Source organism: Euwallacea similis, chromosome 22 (genome assembly GCF_039881205.1).
Source record: "Euwallacea similis isolate ESF13 chromosome 22, ESF131.1, whole genome shotgun sequence".
Taxonomy (NCBI): domain Eukaryota; kingdom Metazoa; phylum Arthropoda; class Insecta; order Coleoptera; family Curculionidae; genus Euwallacea; species Euwallacea similis.
The window spans coordinates 2,572,053-2,596,780 of NC_089630.1; the positions used below are offsets into that span (position 1 = coordinate 2,572,053).

At 33.6% G+C, this 24,728-nt stretch overlaps 2 protein-coding genes across 5 annotated transcripts in view; one reads left to right on the forward strand and one right to left on the reverse strand.

Moving 5' to 3' along the window:
* Positions 1–23,324, reverse strand: part of mim (missing-in-metastasis) — a 71,456-nt gene extending 48,132 nt beyond the window's left edge. For all 4 annotated transcript variants that reach the window (XM_066401335.1, XM_066401334.1, XM_066401332.1 and 1 more), the window contains exons 1-3: positions 22,890–23,324; positions 12,367–12,428; positions 11,645–11,718 (exon numbers count right to left, since the gene is read on the reverse strand). In XM_066401335.1, coding sequence (XP_066257432.1) covers positions 11,645–11,718; positions 12,367–12,428; positions 22,890–22,958 — 205 coding nt within the window. In that variant the 5' untranslated portion in view covers positions 22,959–23,324. The remainder of the gene's footprint in view (positions 1–11,644; positions 11,719–12,366; positions 12,429–22,889) is intronic.
* LOC136416210 (cuticle protein 7-like) lies at positions 1,234–6,300 on the forward strand (the record flags this gene model as incomplete). The annotated part of the gene is made up of 3 exons (XM_066401281.1): positions 1,234–1,386; positions 5,550–5,861; positions 5,915–6,300. Coding segments are annotated over 3 exons (675 nt in total), but the record flags the coding sequence as incomplete, so codon positions are not given.
* Positions 23,325–24,728: the final 1,404 nt, after the last annotated feature.

The following is a 24,728-nucleotide window of genomic DNA, read 5'->3' on the forward strand; positions in this document are numbered from 1 at the left end:
AATGATAAAATAAACAAGATGTAAAAGAATATGTTGATTTATAGTACGCGAAGTTGAATTTTATCAATGTCACATCGGTTCCAAAACGTTAGAGCCAACAATGTCTGCTCTATTAATATTTAAACAATTCAAAAACTTACTTGATAACAGATACCTGTGAAAATATTAATTTTGATTTTAATTAGGAAATAAACCGGGTTTTTATGTTTTTGTAAATAGTTGCTCTACTTTTGTTGGAGAGTGTTTCCTCCTCTACATCATGATATAAATTCACTTCAATTTTTCGTATCATTTGTCTATTTTATGATTTTTGATATCCTAGTAAGATACATCCTCATATTGAACACCCTGTATATACAGTGCCGGCGTTACGCATAGTAAAACAAATTTTTTAAAATCTTTTCTGTATATTTTTTTAGTAACTTCAAAAGTATGTATATCCAAAACCAATCATATCAGCCTAAGCCTTGATTTATAATAGTTAGTTCAGATTCGTTTAGATAAAAACCAAACCTACGATAAAAACTGCAATAATTTTAGACAAAAATGAATGATTGAACTGTTTTCCTCTATTCTTTCCTCTGTTTATTTTAAATGTTTGTCATGAATAATAATACTCGATTCCAAATTTAACTAGTAACTAAACAAAAAAACTGTTTTGTTAAGGTTCTTGCGAAAAGGGGTCAAAGCTAATAAATACAGGTTTATTTTCGTCTGATTTCCATATTGTATGCTGCGACACTCCGCTTGAAGTTTAACTAACGGGTTACAGTAATTATGACGCCATTTTTGGTAAGACTATTTTGTTCGAGAGAGCAAAAAAACAGACTAAAAATACCGATCACATTTCATACCGCCTGTTGGGACATTCTGTAGCAGGACTTAATAGCGAATGGAAAAAAACAATTTTAAAGTGAAAATATTACAAAAACTTATAGGAAAAGTCTTTCGAACTATCGGTTGCCAAATTTTCGCAATTACGAAATAATATGTTATGTCTACAATTTTTGAAATGAAATAGACATTAAATAGAAACATACAGACAGAGATAGTTTATAATATCTTGACTTCTTAATGCGGATCCACTCACTTAAAACGTAGCCACTTCTGAGATTAGGGCACTATATTGACTAGTTGGCATACAATTACTTCTTCTATATGCAGTGAAAGGTGTGCTGCAAAAACGGGACCCACATTGATAGTATGAAACAAAGAAGTTCAAATTCGGTATAATCATTTCAGATTGGGTTTGCTTTGATATATCTGGCCTGCGTGAGGGCAGTCCCCGTGATAGAGCCCGTGGCAATAGGTCATGCCCCGGCTGTAGCTGTCCATGCAGAACCCTACGATGCTCACCCCCAATACAAATTTGAATATGGCGTTAGCGTAAGTATTTAAATTATTACTGAATATTAGAAGATGGGCAGCAGTAGATAGAGTATATCAGTAGTTCTTCCCGAACTAATTTTCAACATTTAGTAATGCCATAATTGCGCAGATCTATTGTGCGCAAGTATGCTAAAAAGTAAACTAAAAAAAGTTGATTGTTTACCAAGGTTTTTGAGATGTTACCAAGTGTTACCGCTTTCTACGGGCTATTGAAATTTTTCTTCGATGTATGAGAATAAAACACAACGTTATATAGTGCGCCAGACAATAAACAAACAGTTTTTACGACATTCAACTGAAATTTGCAATTCATTGGAGCCAACACACTAGACTTCTCAATTGCTTGCCCCAATCTACAGGTTGATACTTTTTCGGTGGTCAGACTTTCTTTTTCAATACAAAATTTTTTTTGGAGATGCGTCTATAACCATTTATTTGCACCAATATTTTCTTTTTACATCTTTTGCTACCTGCTACCGTTTTCAAATTACTTGCCACGGACCATACATGCCATTTATACAGTTCAAGGTATTTAATTTACTGCTAAAGCTTCAACATTTTTAGGATATGGGAAAAAAGCTTTTAATAATCTTTTGTTAAACAACAATCGGTCTAAAAGATTGATCTAATTTTTGAATACCTGCATTGAGAATGATAAAATCTAAAGCACAAATGAAATGAAAACTATCGCATTCATGGCTGTATACTTTTGTGAACCATTAGAGAGACAAAAAAGTTTCTAATTTACAGGGAATTTAAAAATTGATGTACAAATGATGGAAACTTTGGTATGGAAAAAGGAGACCTGACCTCAGGAAAAGCATCACCTTGCTTAAACTTTGTGAAATAGGAATTCAATTTTCCACTCTTGGATTTTTTTTAACTCAAAGAATCTGTCATTTTCGAATACAGGTCTGATCATGGTTGTATTGCTTATTCACACTAGCGCCCACAGTCAAATAATCAAAATCAATGTTGCGATATTTGACCTGATCGTGAACACATCTTGACTAATCAATAATATGAATCGTCCGTAAAAATTACATTTACTAATTTGTTATTTTTCTAATTCTAAATGAAACTGATTTGAGGTTAATAGGTAAACAGATCAAACATTTTCAGTTGGAGACGAGAAGGCAAATTTGGCAAACTAAGTAATAGTGGTGGGCATTTAGCGTGCCATAAAATTAGCATAGAGAACTGCAATTCCACATTATCTCAACCACATAATGAAGAACATCTGTTATACTTTCAACGATCTATACTATATACATATTGCATGAATATAAAAACCATCGTTATGGGAAAGTAACTTCATAACTGCGGAAAGTTTCATTATTCTAGCACTCTGTAATTCTTATCTAACAGTTTTATTTCTAAATGCAACATTGATTTATTTCAGCGTTTACGAAGTACCGTATTTAGTCTTAAATAGTGCGTTCTCATTCTATTAGCCTATAACCATGCTTCTAAAGCGTATGCATCACTTTATGCAGTGCAATAAATGATATTATAAATAGCATCTTATAGAAAGCCTTAAACTGCACTTTATTTGTTGCAAAATGGATGTTTCATGACCATCATTAAGCAAATTACTTACTTGATTGCAATATCTTAGTAAGCAACTTTAGTAAACCACGTATAGGCAATAAAGATAAATGGTACAGTACGTTCCCAGTCTTGTGGAAATTTTAATAAAACCGAGGAGTAGAAGAAACGTTTGTTCTGGTACTTATTTAGTATACAGGGTGATTCTTAACTTGTACGCATAAACTTGGGAAACTATAGCTGAGGGCAAGTAATGATTATTAGTGGAAAAAATGTAGTAAAACATTTTTAGTTTCAGAGATACCAATTTATTTCCAATAAAAATAAAAGAAAAAAATGAGTATAAAGATATGCTGCAGCCACTGAATTTTGATGTGATTCGCCGTACCATGTCCATAAGTTGTTCGTTTGAGAAATAACGCGTCATACTTTTATTCTAATCGCATGAAAATGAACTCGAATGTGACCATAATTGAAAAGAAAGTACTGCTAGAAATGCCAAACGCATCGTCCTGACTTGTTTACTTCTTAATTTTTATAAACAAAAAATTCTACTTGATCAATTTTTTGCGTCTCAACTCGGCTGTGCATGGAGAATTACGGAGATGACTTCGAACAGTTACTATGATAAATTAAGTGCATTTTCAATTTTATGAAATTCAGGTTTTTTATTTTTACTTGAAATAAATTGGTACCTCCGAAACTAAAAATGTTCCACAACATTTTTTTTCACTAATAATCATTACTTGTCCTCAGCTATAATTTCCCAAGTTTATAAGTTAAGAATCACCCTGTACAGACTCGGTCGAACGGGGGTGGTCAGGTTGAAGTTTTTGAAGTTGCGTTCATCAATCTTACGCTGTTTCATGGAAGATAACATACTTGGATTTACGCTGTATTCGATATGATCGCATCTGCAATATGACAGTTTCTACTCTTTCGACGCTCACAAATCCTAAAGAGCACCTGCTGAAGCCAAGAAAAGGTCCTAATATTATATCGCAATTTTTCAAAATGATTCTACAACTTCGAAGATGAAAACCTTTTTTCTCTAAGACCGGCGCCACGCGATGTGTCGAATGCCTTCTAACGTTGAATATATGGCCACGTGTCATGTCGTGTGGCCTGAAGAGGCGGACTTCATGTATCCAACGTTTGAAGCTCGCGACGTTCAGGACAAATTTGAGCTTCTGTCACTATTTTTGACCCGAGCCAAAAGATGTTTCAATCGTTTCAAGCACTCGAACCTCTGAGAGGGCTACATGAGAGGCTATCTTATCCTGGCATTGCTAGTACGTTTCATTTTCCATCTTGTTTCACTTATCAAAACTACTACATCAGCAGCAATGTCAGCAAAAGTGGTTTCATCTGCTTCCATTTTTATTTTACGGTTTTTCATTTCGTATTCGATCGAGAAAAAGCCGACACTGTCCTCGCTGATGGACAAAGATCGGCCCCAATATTCCTTTCAGCATTGAGACCAACGTTCGGTTCAAAGCGTGGCCAATACATATGGCAATAGCTAATGTGCTGAATTTTGAATATAAATTCAGTTGTATATTGTACCGAACGTTGGATCAAACGTTCGACGCATCGATTGGCGCCAGTTTAACAAATACCCTAACTCGAATGTAAATATGTATGTTAAAAAAATTGAGAATTGGAATAAACTAATGTGGTGTCATCGTTGCTAAAGCTTTACAGCAAATTTTTGCAGGTTCTGTTCGTAGTTGCAGTCCTTAATCGCGCCATCCCGTTATTATTTTCAAGACTGTAAGAGATCTATTTATAGCGATTTAATTTAACTCCAAACTTTGTAAACCTTCTTGTTATTGGGCGTGTAAACATTCATTCCAATGCCTTTCAACTCGCTTGGGGTGAACAGGCTCATTTCGCGTGTCATAAAGATTGGTTTCTCCCTCTTTCCATGGATTCGTATTATTCAGTGAGAAAAAGCAGATATCATTCAACGATAAAGTAATGGAAAATAAAACGGGATAAATAGCTAGGAAGCACGTGCATTCATGTTTGTACATGGCAATTCATCACAATAATGACAAACTTTAACCTATTGCCGTTTTATATAAGGCACAGTTTAGAGTAATTTGTGGGCATTAAAATAATAGTCATTTTTGAATTATTTGCGTGCTAACGACCACTAAGGAAGTTGAAGGTAGCATTTTATGTATTTTATTGGTTATTTATAAACCTATTTGACGTGTTTGTAAATATTTAAATATCACGAAGGGGAGATTTGTTATTTGAAATAAATAATATTGCTAAGCTAAATTTAAATAATTAAAAAAAGCAGTTTTATCAATTGCTCGTTCAACACTCAAATATCCGAAAAAGTGCCACTCCCTAAACTTTTCTCTAGAAAAACATTTTCTTTGTGTCAGTAACTTATAACTTCCGGCTTAATCGGAAATGACAACAATTTCACTATTTTAAATAGAAGATTCTATATACATATTTTTTGCATAAAAAGATAAATCAGAAAATTTGCTTCACAATGATGTACCACAAGCAGACATTTGGATCCGAAACGGCAGGTTGAAACGCATTTTTTTTTAAATGTATATTTTCGTAAACAATTTCATAATATTTGATAGGATCCACACACAGGAGATCAAAAAAGTCAAGAAGAAGTACGAGATGGCGATATAGTCAAAGGCTCCTATTCCCTTGTCGAACCGGATGGTTCGAAAAGACGTGTAGACTACACTGCCGACCCTGTGAACGGTTTTAATGCCATTGTCAAGAAAGAACCCCTTCACCATGTGACTCCAGTTGTTAGTCATGCTCCTGTGGCTGTGGCTCACGCTCCTGTGGCTGTAGCTCATGCTCCAGCAGTGACTTTGACCCACGCACCGTCTTTGGCCATTGCTCATGAGCCTGCGCCATTGGCTTTGCCATCTTTAGCGGTAAGTGCAGTCTTATAACTTAGAAAACCCATTAACATTTGCATCGTCGATAGGTCGCCCATGCTCCAACGATTCTCGATCATGGATTGACGTCTTACATATCTCACGCGCCCATCGCTGCCCCCCTTAGTTTGGCACATAGCCCATTGACTCTGACTCATGCTCCACTATCTTTAACCCACGCACCTCTTGCACTTGCTTCTTCGCCTCTCGGATACAGCTCGGGAGCAATCAGCCATCTCAGTCATACAATTTTGCATTAGATTATATGAGTTTGCTACGGGGCTGCTGATATACGGATTATATTATACTTGGATTTATACCACTAAATAAATAGAACCGTTACTTTAGTTGTACCATAACACTTGCTCGTTGCTCATCTATGTAAATAAGCCATTTCTTAGGGATAAATAAATATATTATTGTTTTTTACTTTTAATTGATGTGCGTTTTAATACCATTGTACTGATGCCCCAAGAATATTAGAGCGTTTCCACAGGACACCATTACCATACCATACCATTTATGGCGTGCAATAAATGGTCACAATATCGTAAACACCAAAACTATGTGTTTTTAAGCCGGCTGTTTTCACACATAGACAATACCATATAATTTATGGTACCGCCGACGCGATATGGCGTAAACACGCGATTTGTTCTTCTATAATCGCGCCATTTTCCCCGTACCACTTCTCTACACAATGCAAACCTATGCATGTTTTCACAAGTATCACCATAAACAGCCGCGATTTGTTTAGTAATATTGAAGCGGTGAGATAGTGAAGACGAAATGTCCAAAAAATCTGGAAAGTTTTTGTATATGAGCCTTTAACTCTTGTACAGTTAATTTTTCTGCATGAATGTTTCCTCATTTCGAACTAATTTTTCAAATAGTGTATAAAAGGCACCTTCCAACTATCTAGCTTGTAACAAAGGATGAACCCAGAATTTTTCCATCGAGCCTCTTTTTGCTTCCTTGGTTTTCTCCGATTCAGAAGCAGCGCCAACAACTCAGTTCTACATCTTATGTCCGTAACACTTTACAATATACTAAAGATGACAACATCGAATATTTACTTTAGTTTGCAAAATTTTATGGTAACTAATTATCGTTGTGTGTGAAAATGAAGTACCATATCGCTACTATTTGTTGCGCGCTAGAAATGGTATGGTAATGGTGTCGTGTGAAAACGCTCTTAGGGAATCCGATGCCAAGGTTTCTAATTTTCCACAATAATTTTAGCGTTTCGGGAAACTTCCCCTTAGCAAAGTTTATTAGGTGCCAAGACACGAGAGCTGCTTTTTAACTTTCAAGAGTGCTTCAGAGTAAACTTAAGATGTGCGAGAGTCAGGTCATGGACGTGGCTCCCACGTACAACTGCGCAACCCGTCAACTACATTCTTCGCCGTTGATGGCTGCTATGCGTCAATCATAGCCAAGCATCGAATATTACCACGTGCCCGCAATAAATAATCAATGCTCCAGCCGAAAGTGTACTAAGAAGTGTGAGTCGTTTCCTAGATGTAGAAGGCTGTCCCAGTCCAAAAAATCATAGAATGAGCACTGAAGGCCTAGTTAAATGTGTGGACCGTCCGATCCGAAGGCCTGCAAGTGCAACAGACTTGCGACCAAGTTCACCTTCGATATGAATGTCGGTTCGTCCTTTAAATTTGTTTAAATTCGCTGCTCATTCTCGGAGTATGTGGTACTGCTACGACTATGATTAACGCATAGCACCCACCAACAATGAAGACTGTAATGAAGGGGCTGTGCAACTTCAAGACGCGCATTCTCATCTCCCTCGTATCTCGCCTTTACTTTGAGTACCTGTGGCTTATACTATACCAACTGTTTAACAGGGGTGAATATACAGTTTTTGTACCCCTTAAATAGAAAAGTAATATTTTTTCTCGTTTCGGTTCGAGGAAGGTCGCTCTATCTCCCGTCAGCGTCACAGCAAAAAATTGGATGTCTCAAAAAAACTTGATATTACTGGGTTCCCTTGTTAGTACCTACATTAGTATAGAAAGCGTTAGCAAATCATAATAATAAAAAATTATTTTCATAGAGATTTATTGAACAGATACACTTTCTTATATTAAACGTTTTTTTTTACGATAAAAGTAAAGAAATTAATTGAAATTAACTTCAACGACAATTATGTAAAAGTTATAGCCTACGACGTAGGAACTTATTGACCATCACGCCACAGGTTTTAATCTCTGTTAATCTATTTAATGAAAGGGACGTCAAGTGAGATGGAATACGTGTCACAGCATGATCTATGCTTATTTATTAGCCCATATATTTATGTTTTAGGGCCACTAGATATAGTGGTCCTTAAACATACTACTAGTATATTCACTGAATAGTCCAACGTTCTGGCAAGTTTATCTAGAAGATAATCTATCTATCCCTGTGGAAAACCTATCTTTATTTCAACGATTCCATGGATATCGTCCTGTTGGTAAAGATGTCACGAGTTTAATCTACGGGCCTTAAATTTACTTAATTTCCTGAATACGTTTTTTATTCTTAAAAGCCGTAGAAAAATAACAATGCATTAAAACACAGTGATAATTAACTAACTTGTAAATTTTACAAATTTTGAGCAAGATTCGAAACCAGAATTAACCTACAGAAATTGAAATATTCATACACGGGATAAAATTTAAAATTATTCAATGTAATTAACCGATTAAATAATAGGTTTATGCCCCTCATTGCAAAACTTATTACCGACCTGCTGTTGAACGCCCTCTAATAGTGGTAATCAAAGGGGCGTATCGTCATGCAATATAAGCCAAGGCACTTGGTTCATGCAATTTCAGTGAAGTGTAAAACAAATTAGAAAACTGTTTAATTGGCAGGAAAAGACATGAATAAAAATTCACTACTTTCATGTGTGGGTTTTACCATCTTGTAGAAAATGGACTTTTACTGTTGTTGGAACAGTTTATGTTGAGTTTTTATTATGGCTTAATGTCTACAATCTACTTGAGAAAATGTCCTAAAAATAAGCGATTTATAGGCTAAATTTACACCGGGGTTCTGATATTTTGGGCTAAACCAAGAAATACCTCAATATTCATTTTTAGTACCTAAGATACATCCCGGATTTGTTTAATGTAGGTCCTGCATTAACACTTCACTTATTCATGTCATATTTATATATCACCAAAATGAATTTTACATAAGCCATTTTACTTAGGCATGCGTACACAAGAATTGCACCATCTAACCTATCTCAAATCAAATGAAATTGACGGTAATAATAATAAACTACATATAGCAAACAAAGAAGAAGATATCGTATGGGAGTGTTGGAGGATCTACATATACTAAAGGATAATTCAAAATTGTTGGTTCAACTTTCCACTAAAAGTGATTCCATTAAGATCAGCATTGGGAGTCTTGGAAAGAGTTTATTTCAGTGTTTGTTGTCAAAAAACCTAAATTAGTAATAATCTATAAAATTACTAGGATATATAGACAAATATTTTCACAATTTCGAAGAGACTATAATATGGCAAAATTAAAATAGACCACATTTTTATGTTATATAGCTGAATATATCAGAGCAAATCAAAGGATTAGGAAATAAATTCAATACTTGAACAGTTTTTAGGACGCAATACAACGAAATGAATATGGGAAATTTTATAATGGCGAAATATCTAAACCCTTAAAAAAATATTTAAAGACCATCAAAGCCACATTAAACCCAGACACACGAAATAAAAGAAAAATATATCTTATTAGTGCTATCGACCCCCAGAGAACTGTACCCATTACAAAAAAATCAATACTTCAATTTAGCAATCATCCTGTTAAACAGTAGATATACTCATTAAACAATGAAGTGTTTTTCTTAATCAGCATACCACAAGTGTATCTGGCAAAGTTGCACAGTACCTGGCTCCTTCAAAATTGAAAGTGTCCAGGAAAGTTCTATTTCTGAATTTTAAAAAATATGGACTAATGAAATTATGGACTATGAAAAAAATATACTAATTTCCTTTTATCTTGTACATTTACCTACGGATTGTGTATTGTAAGGGTGTACAATAGAAAGCTCATTTTATTGAGTCATTTGACGGAACAAAAGGTTTGAAGAAAATTAGACTCTACCCTTCCGGCCATTCCGAAAATTCCGTCCCGGCAGGTCCGGAAAGAAGATTAGTATTAATGTCACACTTTCCTTTCTATATACAATTGCCATAATCCTTCCTTTCACCATAAGTTCCTTGGACTGACTACCAGAAGAGGGCACATAAAATTTGTTACTAGAGACGGCTAAAATTTAACAATTCTTCAACATAACTCCGTAAGTTATCAACTACATTGTGGTTAAAACGATAAAAAGTTGTCGAAGTTTGGGCTCTTCTGCTTGAGATAATTCCATCCAATTCCAATTAACAAGGATATATTGCGCTAAAACTTGGACTTTGAAAGCAAATTCTAAAACTTGAAACTCAACACCAGAGATCGATTGACCCACATCGTGCGCCCAAAGGGGAAGTTTCACGCTATTCGGGTTACTGCGAGTCCATTCACCCCGCATGAGAAGTGTATACAGATTGAAAAACAACAATTATTGATAATTATTAATAAAACATCCGTGGAAATACTAATAAACATCGAGATTTTTAATTATTAAAATTGGGTCACTTCAGGGAAATTCATTTAATTTCAAGTGAAATGTAAAGATTGAATCAAATTCGATAGAATCACTATTTATGTAACCGGTTAGGATATGTATAATTTTGCCACAGTAGCAATTTCCATGCGGTGGTTTTGTGTAATGATCAGGATTTTGCGAGACGAGCGCAACGAGGTCCCACAATGTAGCACGAGTTGCACCAAATGCCATTTCCTAACGAGTTTCGTACATTATTTTTTCCTAATTTTCTTATATAATTTTATAATGATATAAGAAATGACAACAAACTGGAATAAATTTAAATATATTCAATCTGCGACCTGTATATCTAGACAATTATAATTGCTGGTTCCATTTGTTAACTGAGTTATGAAATGAAGCCTGCTCTCGTTAAGTAAGTAGTTACGAAATGGCAGCCGTTTGGTCACCACTTACCTCTCTCTTTATTTGTCAAAAGTAGAAAAATATACTTATATGCGTGTTTCGAATCGAAATAATTATTATGAAGACTATGAGTCGATTCATTAACCAAGGAGGTATATGAGAATCTTACCACATACATTTTGATGTTACATGTTCAAGAGAAATACATGTAATTAATTATTTAATTTACAAACTTGTACGTCTCTTATCTAATTGTTTCGTATCTGTTACAGGTTTTTAATTTTTCTTCTTGGTGAAAACATGCAATGTATGCTACGTCTACTTGATTTTGATTTATTCACTAATAATTTATGTTTATATAAATATATAATTATATTCATATAAACATTATATATATATATATATATATATATATATATATGTATATATTATATATATATAATTATACAACGGTTATATTATACAAATATAAAAAATATTTGTATAATATACCGATACGTGTTTTGGGGTTTTTGCCAGTTTTGAAAAATACTCACACTTAATTCTAGAATTAATTTCGTTAAAATTTTAAATTTTTTTCACTTTATTTGCTTTTAGAAGCAAATCACCAACTTAAGAATCGCCTTGTACAGGAGAATTTCATGTAAATCGTAGAGCTACTCCCAGGTTCTAGGCAGAGCATAGAATAGGCCAGTAGCACGATTTTTAAATTAAATTTTTAGATCAAACCTACCTCTGGTATTTGTAGCAGAATCTGCAATTTTCTGGAATGCTTCTAGATATGCAGTTACAGCAAGTATTGTAGCCCTGAAATTTGAAAGAATAGGTAATACAAAAGTGAATTGATAGTGAAATTTGTAACAATAGGTTAAACAACATTTTAAGCCAAAATAAGCCAAATTTTTCCTTGGATTTTAACAGTAGAACAGGGGATCGTTTATATTTTACTCAATAGATATTTACTTAATATTGATCTACAAAAAATTGAAGCATTTTTGAGGATTATTTAGAATCAGGATATGGTTAAGTCTCTTCGTTCAATTATGCTATGTTGACTTTGACTCGCATTTCCGAACCAAATCTCATTTTTTTGCTATTTATGCTCATTTAGTTTTCTATACAATATTTACAATTATCTATTATAATCAATAGAATAATCACAAAACAGATTCGCTTGCAAATTTCGATTTGGTAATTTTATTACCTTCTCCATATTCATTGTATCTACTTCTGCATAAATGCTAAAAATTTCAATCTTTTTATCGGAGAAAATAAATCTTCTATTCAATTAAGACAGTAGAGCACCTATTCAATCGTTCAGCTTGAAAAAGGTTTCAACCATAACCTGAATAGCAGTATCTTGACCACCAGCAGATTTACCAACTACTTTATTTCTCAATCAAATTGTTTTCTATTGTCTTATAAAACCAAATAATTTTACTTATAACGACTTACTTTAACGAGGAGTGGAGCTTGGTGGCTTTTGCAATAAGATCCTCCCACAATGGCATGCCATTCTGAAACAAAATGTACTTTATTAGCAAGAATTGTCTCGAAACTTAAATTCTACATTAATCTTGAAAGACATTTGCATGCAGTTTTGGAAGTCTGATCATGGTATAAACAGATCATTGTTTTTAATGATATAATCACGATTTACAGTTTACTGTTAACTACCGCTTGTTACCAAAATTGGAACAAGATTAATAACTCGACCTCGATGAAATATCAAAGACTTGATGGAAGCAAGCTCGGAAGTAAATTAATATATAAATTTAGGATGTTATCCTTGTTTTGGGCCAGTGTAAAATATCTGAAACGTGACTTCCACTAATTTTTTGATATGCCTGTTTCAAGAAGAATCGAAGGAGTTATGTAGATACTGTTAAACCGAAACCCACGTAATTTTTACATCTAATCGCTATTTTTAAAACTAAAGATTTTGGATCAGGTCCAAAAGGTGTAAATTGAACGAAAGTAAATAAAGATTGTCTAGCGAGAAATTAATACTGGAAATTCTGTTGAATAGATAGTATAACGCAATGGTTTGCTTACAGTTGCTACGACTAAACGTGATGATACGTATCGATTTTCGACTTACGTATTGAGCACCTTTTGAGCATTTCAACAATGTTGTGAAGATTAAAGTGAATCGTTAACTACCAAGGGTTTAAAAAAATGTAATTCCCTTTACGTAATGATCAAATCAACCTACAAAGGTACAAAAATATAGAAATGTTTACCACATTATTATTATTTTCGTTGCTTAATGCTCGTAGATAGCACTCATCAGAAGCATCCAGTAGGTATTTCGTTATTTTATATACATATTTAATACTTTAGACTTTGTTGAGTTTGTAACTCACATTTTCCTTTTTTAGGAACCTTAAAAGCTTTTTGGATTTTGATATGACCAAATTGCCCTTAGCGATAAAGGATGCCCTCAGTATAGTGTACTTGGCTCAAAGTGTTGATGCCTACATTAGCTTTGATGCCTCAAAAATATGCCAGGAACACGTTTTCGTTGTAATTTCCGCTTACTTCGTTCCTTTTAATTTTTTGAAGTCTCATATATAAAATTTAATTTTTCGGATAAAAGTGCCGCGAGAGAGGAATATCTCTTCTTTTACAGCATTTCCAATGGTGAAGTTCATGTTTTTGGACTTAGGCTAGCACTTAAGCCTGGTTTATAAATCTATCTACCATATCATTACCGAACCGTTTTCAGATAAGTTACGTTCACTTTTTGAGCCCAATTTAAAGAAAAAATGGCACTTCGTTTTCGTCCTTTCGCCGCCGAAAGACTTGGCTTCAGCCTTTTGATCTATAAGATACTATTTGCGTCGAGTGAATTTTAACAAGTTTTTTAAATGTATCTAAAATCATTCGTTAATGATAGCCGTTAATCTGTGATTTTTTACGAATGAACGTTTGAAAAATGTTATGATTAGTTTTCTGCGGCGGTCTGCGCCGCAGACTCATTAAATTCAACTAATCACAAAATTTATGCTTGCAACGTGATCGGTATCTGTCACTTCGGAAGGTTTCATATTATCAAATGGGGTTTTTCATGCTCAGACTGAAATGCAAATCTACTTAGAATAAGTAATTTGAAATTGATTCAGTCGGCGGAAAAATGATATAACTAACACGAATATTAATGATCGATTAATAATCTGAATTTTATTAACGTCCGCCATGATTGCATATTAAATTATATCGATTGTTAATCGGCATCATTAACAGAACTATTCGTTAAATAACTATTAATTTTATGCTAACACAAAATTTTGGTTTTTCTATGTACTAAACCCCGATATTATTAGATTGACCTGGTGAATAATTATTATGCACTTGTAACGAGACACAGTGATAATACTGAGCTAATATATTATGCGTGCTAAATAGAGCACATCTTTAAATCTTCTGTAAAGTCTGGTTATAATTAGAATATATGTTTTAGTACACGCAATCATTACTTAAGCCCAGAATATGTTGTATGTAAAATATTAAATAATTAAAGAAAGTGAATTAAAACAAGTTCAAATTAGAGCTTACTTTATATGATATTTCTGTAATTTTTTAAATAGCAAATTTTTATGAGATATGTAAAATATCATCAACTCTCGCTGCACTGTAATATTAGAGTGTGAATTAATTTAATTAAGTCGCAAGGCCTCTATCGTAGAACAGAGTAAATTAAACTCGCATTAATGTTGAAATTAGTGTTTTTTAACAAAACTGCATGGTTCCCGGTTCGTAAGTGTAAAAAGAGGGGTATAAATACTTAACTAAAAAAATCAACCAATTCTTTGCCGTTACAAAACCAAAATCTAAGAATTTCGTAAATAATGCTGATTGCACATTTTATCTAATTCGCCCAGCTTTGGGCCGCATGAATATCCACCCCAAATATCGAATTCCCTGCCCTTTTTTGTTTACACAAACCAAACATTCCCAAGTGAACGCATCATTCCATCCATCCAACGATGTCGGAGAGCTGGATGTAGCAAACAATTGCCGGCATCTCAATAAAATTGGTTCTACTTTTTAAACGGAAGGCCGCCATGTATTAACACCCTAGTGACGTCACTTTGTCGAGAAGGACGCGTCGTGCGTTAATGCAATCGTGACGTATCTGTCATAATAACGTCATTCCCTCCGATATCGTCGCTATGAATTAATGTCTAATTTTCAGGGAGGGGGGTGCAAAACTGTAACAAAAAAAAACAATGCTACATCTATTTCTTCTAGATTGTTAGTCGCACCCCTGATACAGTAAGATACCGTCGCTTAAAGATAACAAAACAAACAGCTATTCGATTCATGCCGTGCATGTATTATGGATATTAACTGTTCCCATTTCATTAATAGATATTAGATGTAACATTATTTTACCGAATGACTTAATATCTAGGGAGAGTCTATTTGCAGGTATCTCCAGCATCTTTCAAGGTAGAACCAACTTTTTATGTTAAAATCGTAAAGAGTATCGTACATTTTTACTAGAGCTTAATGGAACAACAACTGAGCAACAAGTTCTTCACATATGACACAAACAATTTTTTTTTGCAATAAGATACCCTGTAGATCGTTATTTTTGCACACAAAGCTTCTCATTCTAATTTGAAAAAAATGAAACTTGAATCTGTAACGTTTCCATTAATAATCGCCTTCATTGATACACTTTATTGATTAAATAACTATTAATCGGTGGAGAAACTGAATTGCTGTTACCATAAATTCATTTTATTAATACATTCATAATTTCTAAATGCCAATAATTCGAAACGGGCAACATGAATTGAAACGACTCTAAGTGAAACATAAAACATTCTTCGTTTAAAGTATCATTTTTTGTGGTCCAGCTCTGTTGGGTTAAAGATCAATTTCCACCATAATTTCATTTCTGGAGAATAAAATACGTATGAAAAAGTTTTATTTTGTCAAAATATAAAATTAGATCGACTCCTTATTAAAAATTGTGTATTCGTGATAAGCCGTTTACATGTGAAAGTTACGTTCATAATCAATGACGAACTTTCGACACTCCATGTCACACTCATAAAAGCTCCTCAACGCAATTTGAAAAACATGCTTAGCCCGAAGTTTAAATGTAAAACTCAAATGTTTCCTTTATTGACAACCTAGCCTGTAAAACCTATAATCAACTAAAAAAATTGTGTGTCGTCAATTCGAAGAAAACCATTAAAAATAGTCATAAAACGTTATATTTCTAATCTTAAATCAGCATGGAGCGCCTCACAATAAAGTAAAAATATCGATGTTGCTCAGTTTAACACAAGACCTGTCCGTGATTTGCCGACCTCCGATAATCCTTTGTCTTTTTCTTTATGAACTCAGAAGACAATAGAGAAGAAATAAGTTTTTCCTTTCACTTATCGACGAGCTAAAGGTAAATATTGTAAATAAAGTAACGATAAATAAAATCTCTGTTTAAACTCGAATACCTACATGTATAATTTGATTCGAACTTTTACACTTCAATTCGGTCCTTTTCCGATGCAAATAACTAACAACCAGAAGAAAACATGCACTAATCATTTATGGCTATAAAAGCCTTACCATAAAATTAGATGTAATGGAAGTCCTTTAGGCAGGATATAAGAGAGAGGGATCAGTTATACGTTGTACAGTTATGTGGGGCTTTAACATCGGGCTTATTACAAGGCTTATTATACTTTATTGTTATGAGTTTTAAAGTATCTGTCTGGTAAGGGAAGTCAGTCAACTTATGATCGTAAGGATCAATTAGGATCAAAAAAATGTCTGTAATATCACTTTACCTACCTAATACCTAATACCTATTTTTTGTACGTATGTTGGTGAAGGAAAGATGATCTTTGTGACAGGGCAACAACCGCTTAACAAGGAAACGATTTGGACAGATTTAAAAATTATTGCAAATTGCCGTAACGATTCCCACACATATGTCTTTATTTACATTCTACAGTTAATATTGCATGAACTTTATATCCATCGGAGTGTCCATCCTGGCCATCCTACCTAAACAAACATTTATAAATTTAATATTTCAGAAGTAGGTAAATAACTGCCAGTTAAAGAAATTACAGGAAACTATCTCCATAAGTGTGTTAATAAACGATTTTAAACATCCGTTATGAAGAATTAATAATTTGGTTTAAATCTGGTTTCAAATCTAATACAGTTAACCTCTTTTCATACACTAATTTACGCCGCTACATGCAAAAATTAAACCTTATGATTAGGTGATATATTAAATCGGATATAATCACATAAAAAGCGTCCGTGGACACCTCTTGATAGGAGAATTATTCATAGAATATTGCATATTCAATGAAAAAGGAAATTACCTCGGGAAATGGTAAAGTATCCACTTTCACAACCATAGATCTCCATTTATGTGTATAATTTCTACATTTCTGATTTACTCGACGTTTACAACATGTGAATAGAATATATGTAACAGCAAGACATCATTGCCTTAAAAATGACCTGTTGACGCAAATCTAAACATAGTTGGTCTATTCACACACATTTCTTTAAATATGTTCAAACAATTCGCCATATGCGACACTTAACTATTTAAAATGATGAACCATCTGTTTCTAGTCTAAAGATTATTCGGCGACATAAGTTTCTCTAATTAGAAGCCGTGAAGATATAAACGGTATCTTATTGCTTAATCCATTTAAGGTAGGTAATTTCTTGTTGAATTTTAATGTTATAATTCAGGCTAGTTGAATGTTGCCCTATTTCGCTCGCTCTTTCTGGCACAACAAGAAACGATTATTTGTAGCAAGGGGAAAAAAGTGCAACTTTTACTCTCGTGGTTAATTTCAATTTCATCCACATTGAAGAGTGTAAAATGCACTTTTTTCCAAAGATGTAAATCTAATTTTTTCTACTATAGACATTCAGCTTTGTAAAAAAGATGTAGAGAACAATGTGGAACGAAAGCGCTATTTTTTCCCCTCAATTGGGGGAGGAAAGTTCTATTTTCTATGCAAGTCGTAAAAAAACGTACCTATTTAGCACGTTTAGACTTCAGATAACGAAACGTGGAGCAATTAAAATATGGTCTAAATTGGTAGCAATTATATTTGGTGCATATGTGTTTACACCATAAACCTTTTTAATCCGAGGTGGAGGCGCACCTGAATGTTGGCACACGAACTAGTATTAAAATGCTGAAATCATAAAAAAGACTATTTGATTTACCCCATTTACTCCGAACCAAATTCAAAGTTTTGTATTCATGTACTCGTGGCGTCATTTGGTCTTTGGATCAAATATTTGATCCATGTGATGTAAAGTCCTAATCAAGTAATAATAACTTAAGACTTCACACTTGAACAGTCACCACCAGGTGCATAGTTTTATTTTTTTAATAGCACAAATTGAGCTCACTAATTGACACAAGATGAATAATTTCATTCACTTCATATTAATTTTTCCTTCCTTTTATTGTATTTATTAGCTTCGATTATGTGCTTCAACTAAAAATTGTTTTTAAAATTAAATAGTGAAATATGTTTAATCGTTAACATCAATTTTACTATGAACGGTGTTTCATGAACATACGGGCAAATTTGCAGGGGGTGTAAAGCTCATAAAAACAAATATTTAGATCGACTAAAGTTAGGTCCGAAACCGCTTCATTTCCAAGATATGGAGTGTTAAATTATTTTTTTTAATATTTCAAAAATGGTTTAAGATACGGACATGAAAGTAGAAACACGCTATGGCGGAATAAATGTGCATGTTCTGGAGTAGGTAGAACATTTCCACCTACACCAGTGGCGTCCGTGCGGCAATTCAATGGGATGTTTTTAATGAAAAAATGGTGCGCCACTGACTTTTTTGATACGAATATATAAATATATTTTTAAATTCCATCAATTCTTAATAAAAAATGCCTCTTAGTGTCTTGTTGCTCAAGTAGCCGTTTTCAAGAGAAAAAATAATTTCTCATTCCTGCGCCTACCAAAAAACCGGTATAGGTTTCCGAGTGCGGTTTTTTTAAATGCTTCATGAAAAATTAATTAAGTTTTCTTCTAATAGAGATAGAGAACAGGAAGACAAACATTTTTTGTCTAATAAAATATGTCTGCAAATTAACGATAAAAAATCAATGATTATTTATGGACAATCTTATACTTAAACTGTCAAGAACTGCTTTATTTATTTAAAACAAAATTACAGTGAGTTTCCACGACAATGATAAAACGAATGATTTGACTATAGGGTATTATGATGCATAGAAACGTTTTTCCGTGTGTAATGCCTTAGAATTTAACGGAGCCATACTTTGGAAGAAGAGTATTATTTTGCGATGAGGTACGTTTCATGCATATTTTTTAAAAAAATAATCTATCTACAGGGCGCAATATAAGTAGGGGTTTTCCTTTTAACACGACAGAGACCTCAAAAAATTAAGTAAAATCCCTATGCAAGGTTTTTCCGAAATCTCGAAAACAGAATTATGCGCATATGAGTTTTAATACATTTCTGTATAAAATCTTAATCCATTCCTGCATAAATCCAACGTAAAGGAAATAAAATGTTCCACAAAAAATTATCGGCTATTGTAGGAACGCAAAAAACATTGAATGTTTCCTGTTTTTATGCAATTTACCCATGCCGCTTAAGCATCAGTCGTGAAGTTTAGCTCCAGGTGTTATTTTGATAAACTATCACTATCGATACTATTAAGTTGACGATGGCCCATAATTACTCGAATCACGAATTGGTGGATATGTTGTTGATATACGGGGAGTGTCACCAGAATGCCGCCGTAGTTTCGCGGTTGTATGCTGAGCCCTTTCCCTGAAGACATCATCCTGCAACCCGTAGATTTGTTTATCTTGTTGGAAGAGCTCGTGAAACCGGAAACCTAACAGCAATGCATGGAGGACGTGCTGGAAGGCCTAGGCCACCTAGAATGGCACCCATTGAGAAGCGTGGTTTGGATATCGTTCAAGACGATCCAGCTACCAGTACTAGAAGAATTGAGAATCGCTGAAGAAATAATTAGAGGAAAACCATCTTTCCAGCAGCATGCACAGAGTCGTGGATAAGGCGAGCAACAATTTGTGCAAATAAAATCAATGGAGGCTATTTCGAACGTCTTTTCCAGCCAGTCCCGAAGTGAGTAATAGCTAAAGATATGGTACTTATTAAGACTTTCATTGGCACATATTTCGGTTGTTTTTGAGATTTCGAAAAAACGTTATTATAAAAATATTGCTTAGTTTCTTGAGGTCTATGTCGCGTTAAAAAGAAAACCCCTACTTATGTTACACCCTGTATAATAATGTACATAATAGTAAATAAAAGGCTATTTAGAGCGTTGCTCCTAATACGTCAAAACTGAAATTGAATAATAGTATATTATGTACCAAAGTTATAAAGTACATTATTATGACCCGAACATCAAGTTTAAACTCGAAGCGTCCAGCGCTAAGATCAAAAAACAACGCGCCTTGAATCATAGCACCAACGGTGATGTTTCATTTGACATTCGTTTCTATGGCAACCATAAAAACAACAGCAATAGGGTGATGACGACATTGTAGCGGATTAACTCACTAGGTAATTAATGAGCCATATGAATAACATTTTTATCCTGTTATTGAACTGTTGTTAGAAAAAAGTCGAGAATCCAAGTAATCCAACGTACACCCAATAATAGCTCCTTTTAAGGCTACTTAGTGGAACAAATAAATTACAATATTGTTCAACCTCAATCAATGCAACTAATAAACACTTTCAAATAAAAGGTGCGTTTCATAAGACCGTTGCTGCATTCTTCAATAAAAGAAAGAGGTACTATCATTGTCTTCTACCTGCCAGCCAAATGTAGTTAATTTAATATCTTCAATACTTTCCCTGTAACTTATATTTAACGCCTAACAAGCAATTACTGTGTTCGCTGACCCAAATAAATCTAGGATTTTTTAATATGAACTTGCGTAGGGCGAACAGAACTCTTGCGAATGGTACAACCACGTTTAACCACTTCCTTTCAAACAAAATAGGCCCAAAGTCTCCAGGAAGTGCAGATATTGCAATCGGTTTGTAGGAGGCAATTGTGTACTTAATCGAGTGGGATGAAATACCTTCGATCGCGGTTATAACTGTTTTCAATCGGTTATAATCTTATAGATTTTCAATTGGATTTTCAATAGATACGTGTTGTTAAAATATACATTTGCCATGTAGGTAAAGCACTAAAATGGAGATTTACTTGGTGATTCATTTACATCTATCAGAAAATGTTGAAACAGTTGGAATAAATCAGAAGACGAATGAATATTTCACTCTCAACTAATAATTGAAGATTTCTTTAAATCGAGGCTAAAATGGAAAAGCCAGTTTAAACGAAACTTGAGATCAAAATTGTACCAGTTTCATTTCAGTACTCAAGCAATGGAATAGGGTAAGATAAGTCATTCGTGAATAATTCATATTATGTATCTGACACAATGTCTATGCAACGCCCTAACATATATAGTTACATATCACCTAAATTCTATTTTTCTATGAAGGTTCTCATTATTAACACTTAATTTTGGACTTATTATATTATGGTATGGCCCCTGATAATAACAGAGTTACAAACTCGATTATGTACTCTTGGACAAAATTAGCAGAGATAATTTCACTTTTTTAAATAGCAATATAGTGTCTTTTAAACCTTAACTTGTAAATTTACTATTTTATTTTCAACTTGGTACTACAAATTTAACACTTCTTTCCAATTCTGATCTGTGACTAAAATAAAATCAAACAACACTTGTGAGCCTTGTAAAATATCTACTTTGTAATATGACATTTGTTTAGGTGACTATGACAAGCAACATGGGTGATGTTGTTTGTTGACCTCATGAAGGTCGATCATACCACTTGTCAAGGCTTACCCCAATAAGTATCATATTATGAAGGAAACATCTCAACAGGCAGTTTTATTCTATTTTATTTTATTTCAGTTAATACTCAAAAATAAATGTTAAATTTGAAACCATAAAATACCCTTAAGCTAAAAATAAAATATACCATAAAACTTTACTTGAAAAACTGATCCTAGACCACTGCATCAGATTTTATATATCTATTACCCACAGTTTTACCTTAATTCATATAAATCCATCAATAAGCTACCACCCTGTATATGGTTGGGTGCAGAATAATAAAAATAATGAGCAGTGAAGTAAAAAGTGATAGCTGCAAGCTACTTGCTTGTGACAATCAGTATAGATAATTCTATAAATCACTAAAATTTGGACACCTTTTATCTAAGAATATTTTTCTAGTTCTAAGAAAATTAAATTATACAAATTCTTTAAATGACATTCGAAACCTTTGCACATAACGTTTATCAAAACTTCATATCATTTCAATTGCTATGATATTCTAACAATTTCCGTAATTTACTTGTTTACTTTCTCAAGCAAGTAAGTATTTTCCTTGATGTCTATTTTCTGTTCAGATTTTAGTGAAATATGTCTTTTTTGTGTGTTTGAAAATAAATTTTAAGAGAAAAATTATAAGAACACCAGGAAGAAATCCAAACATTTTGGCAAAGTAATTTAATGTACAAACACTATTTTCATTTCTGTAACCTGCCCTATTTGCAATTACTGATCAGTTGTGTTAGGTAAGACCAGTAGAAAAATTAAGGGCATACCTACTTATTTAACTACCTAGTACTTCACTGGTTTCAGCAGACATTTCAAGTAAAGAAAACTCACGAAAAAGCTTGACCTTCCTGAGAATTTTTAAGTAAAATTTACCATTTTTATTGAGTTAATAAGGGTCTAAGGTTTACCATCTTAATTAAGAATATTTATTTGTTTTACTTAATTTATAAATTGATAGTGCAAGGAGCTATGATTGGGACTATGACAGTTTTAAGAAAGTGATGGTTAGTTAATAAATAATAGCAACACAAAAATTTATAAGCAAATATCTACCTTCATATCCAGTATAATGTGCTGAAAAAGGCCTCCTAGGCCTGACTCCTTATCTATGGAGGTTTCCATGTTTTATCCACTTGAGTTTTGTCACTCGCGACGAATGCACATCCGCGCTAATATTTCAAAAATTAGGAAGGTTTTAAACAAACTCGACCTGAGAAATGTTCCACAATCATTTTACAAAGGTCCTTCATTTATATTAGAAAAGTGTTTTACACTTAAAGGGCACTGGGAAAAATTTTCAATACACGGACAAAAGAATACAGGAAATAATTTGTAATGTACGCAGTTGGTTACGTCCTAATCACATCAATTCACGATATCACTTTCTTAATTAAAAAATATGTTTTTAATTAAGAAAATTGAATTATTTGGAAGACAAACACCGTAACAGCAACACCGACCATTTTAGCTCTTGACGGATGTTTTCATTCCGTCCTGTCATTCCGTTCTGTCATTCTCTATCCCCACTCTTATTTTTCTATCCGCACAATCGTTGGGCGGATTCAGGTCCTCGAAGCGCTTCGAAGCGGTTAAACTTGTCTCACAGTCTCACATGTTATTTTAGTATCAGGCCCAGTATTTGCGCTGCATAGCATCTTTGAGAGCCTGAATCTACCAATTTTCTGTTAGTCATTCAATGATTGGTTAGTAAGAATCTAAACCGACAGATGGCGAAAATCTTAACATGTTCCATTAATAAATTGCGCGCGCGACCGCTTTACAAGTGGGACATAGGGGAAGCTGTGGGGGGAACACGCTTTTTTGGAACATAGAAGAGAAAGACGGTGTAATAGAGTAGTAACTGTTACAGATAAAGATAGATTTTTCAATCCTTCCAGGGGTTTAAATAGGCCACTGTTATAATTTTTTATAGTAATAATATTCTTTGTAACAATAGAGCAATCAATAATAATAATTATTTTTTCAATTAATGAGTACATAATTGTCTAGGTATGTTAGCGTAAGAGAGTATTTTAAAATCTCAATTAAATTACAAAATTATAATTAAAAAATCTCAACATTACATACTCTACATACGAGCTAAAAATTTGCTACATGTATGTTCCCCTTGCTTGCCAGATATCTGTACGTTAATGAATATTCCATACATTTTTTTGAAAAAACCTGTAATTATCAATATCTACACTGAGGCTCTAACAATTTAATCTAGATTAATAAGTCAAAGTTGGTTAATTGAGACAAGTCGTCATCACTTATAGCTCAGTACGACAATCGCGAACTGAGCGCTGCATAAATCAGGTCATCTTACTTAAATTTATGAGAAATAATGGTGTAAAGTGAAAAACATGAGTGCTCAGGAGATGCTCAGAAAATTCAGTCGCTCAAAGCTGTTTTTCTTCCTAATGTAATTTGTAATTGCAAAAAGTTAAATACAGGCAGATGATCTTGAAACATTAACTAGAGACAGTTATGGACCCTCCAGAAATGGTAGTCTCTGTGCAGGAAGTGATTTCTTCAACTATTTAATTTTTCTTTGCAAATGCTTTTAACCTAAATATTGGCATTGATTTTTATCCAGATGGTCGGCAAGATCGCTTTATTCCTGTCCTGAAATTAAAAAAGAATTATATTCTTTAAGTCTCAGTCTATATGTATACAATAAGAAATCATACTTTTGAGGTCCTCTTTGTGGTAACCACAAATAATCTACACAAACGTGTCATCTACTATTAAGCCTTTTTACCACCAAAGAGATAACTCTGTTCAAGTTTAGTAACAATATTATTTAATGCATGAATCAAAACCAGTTCCGTGAATTTCGCAACACGTTCAAATCAGATCAAATAATACTATTTCAAACACACAAATTAT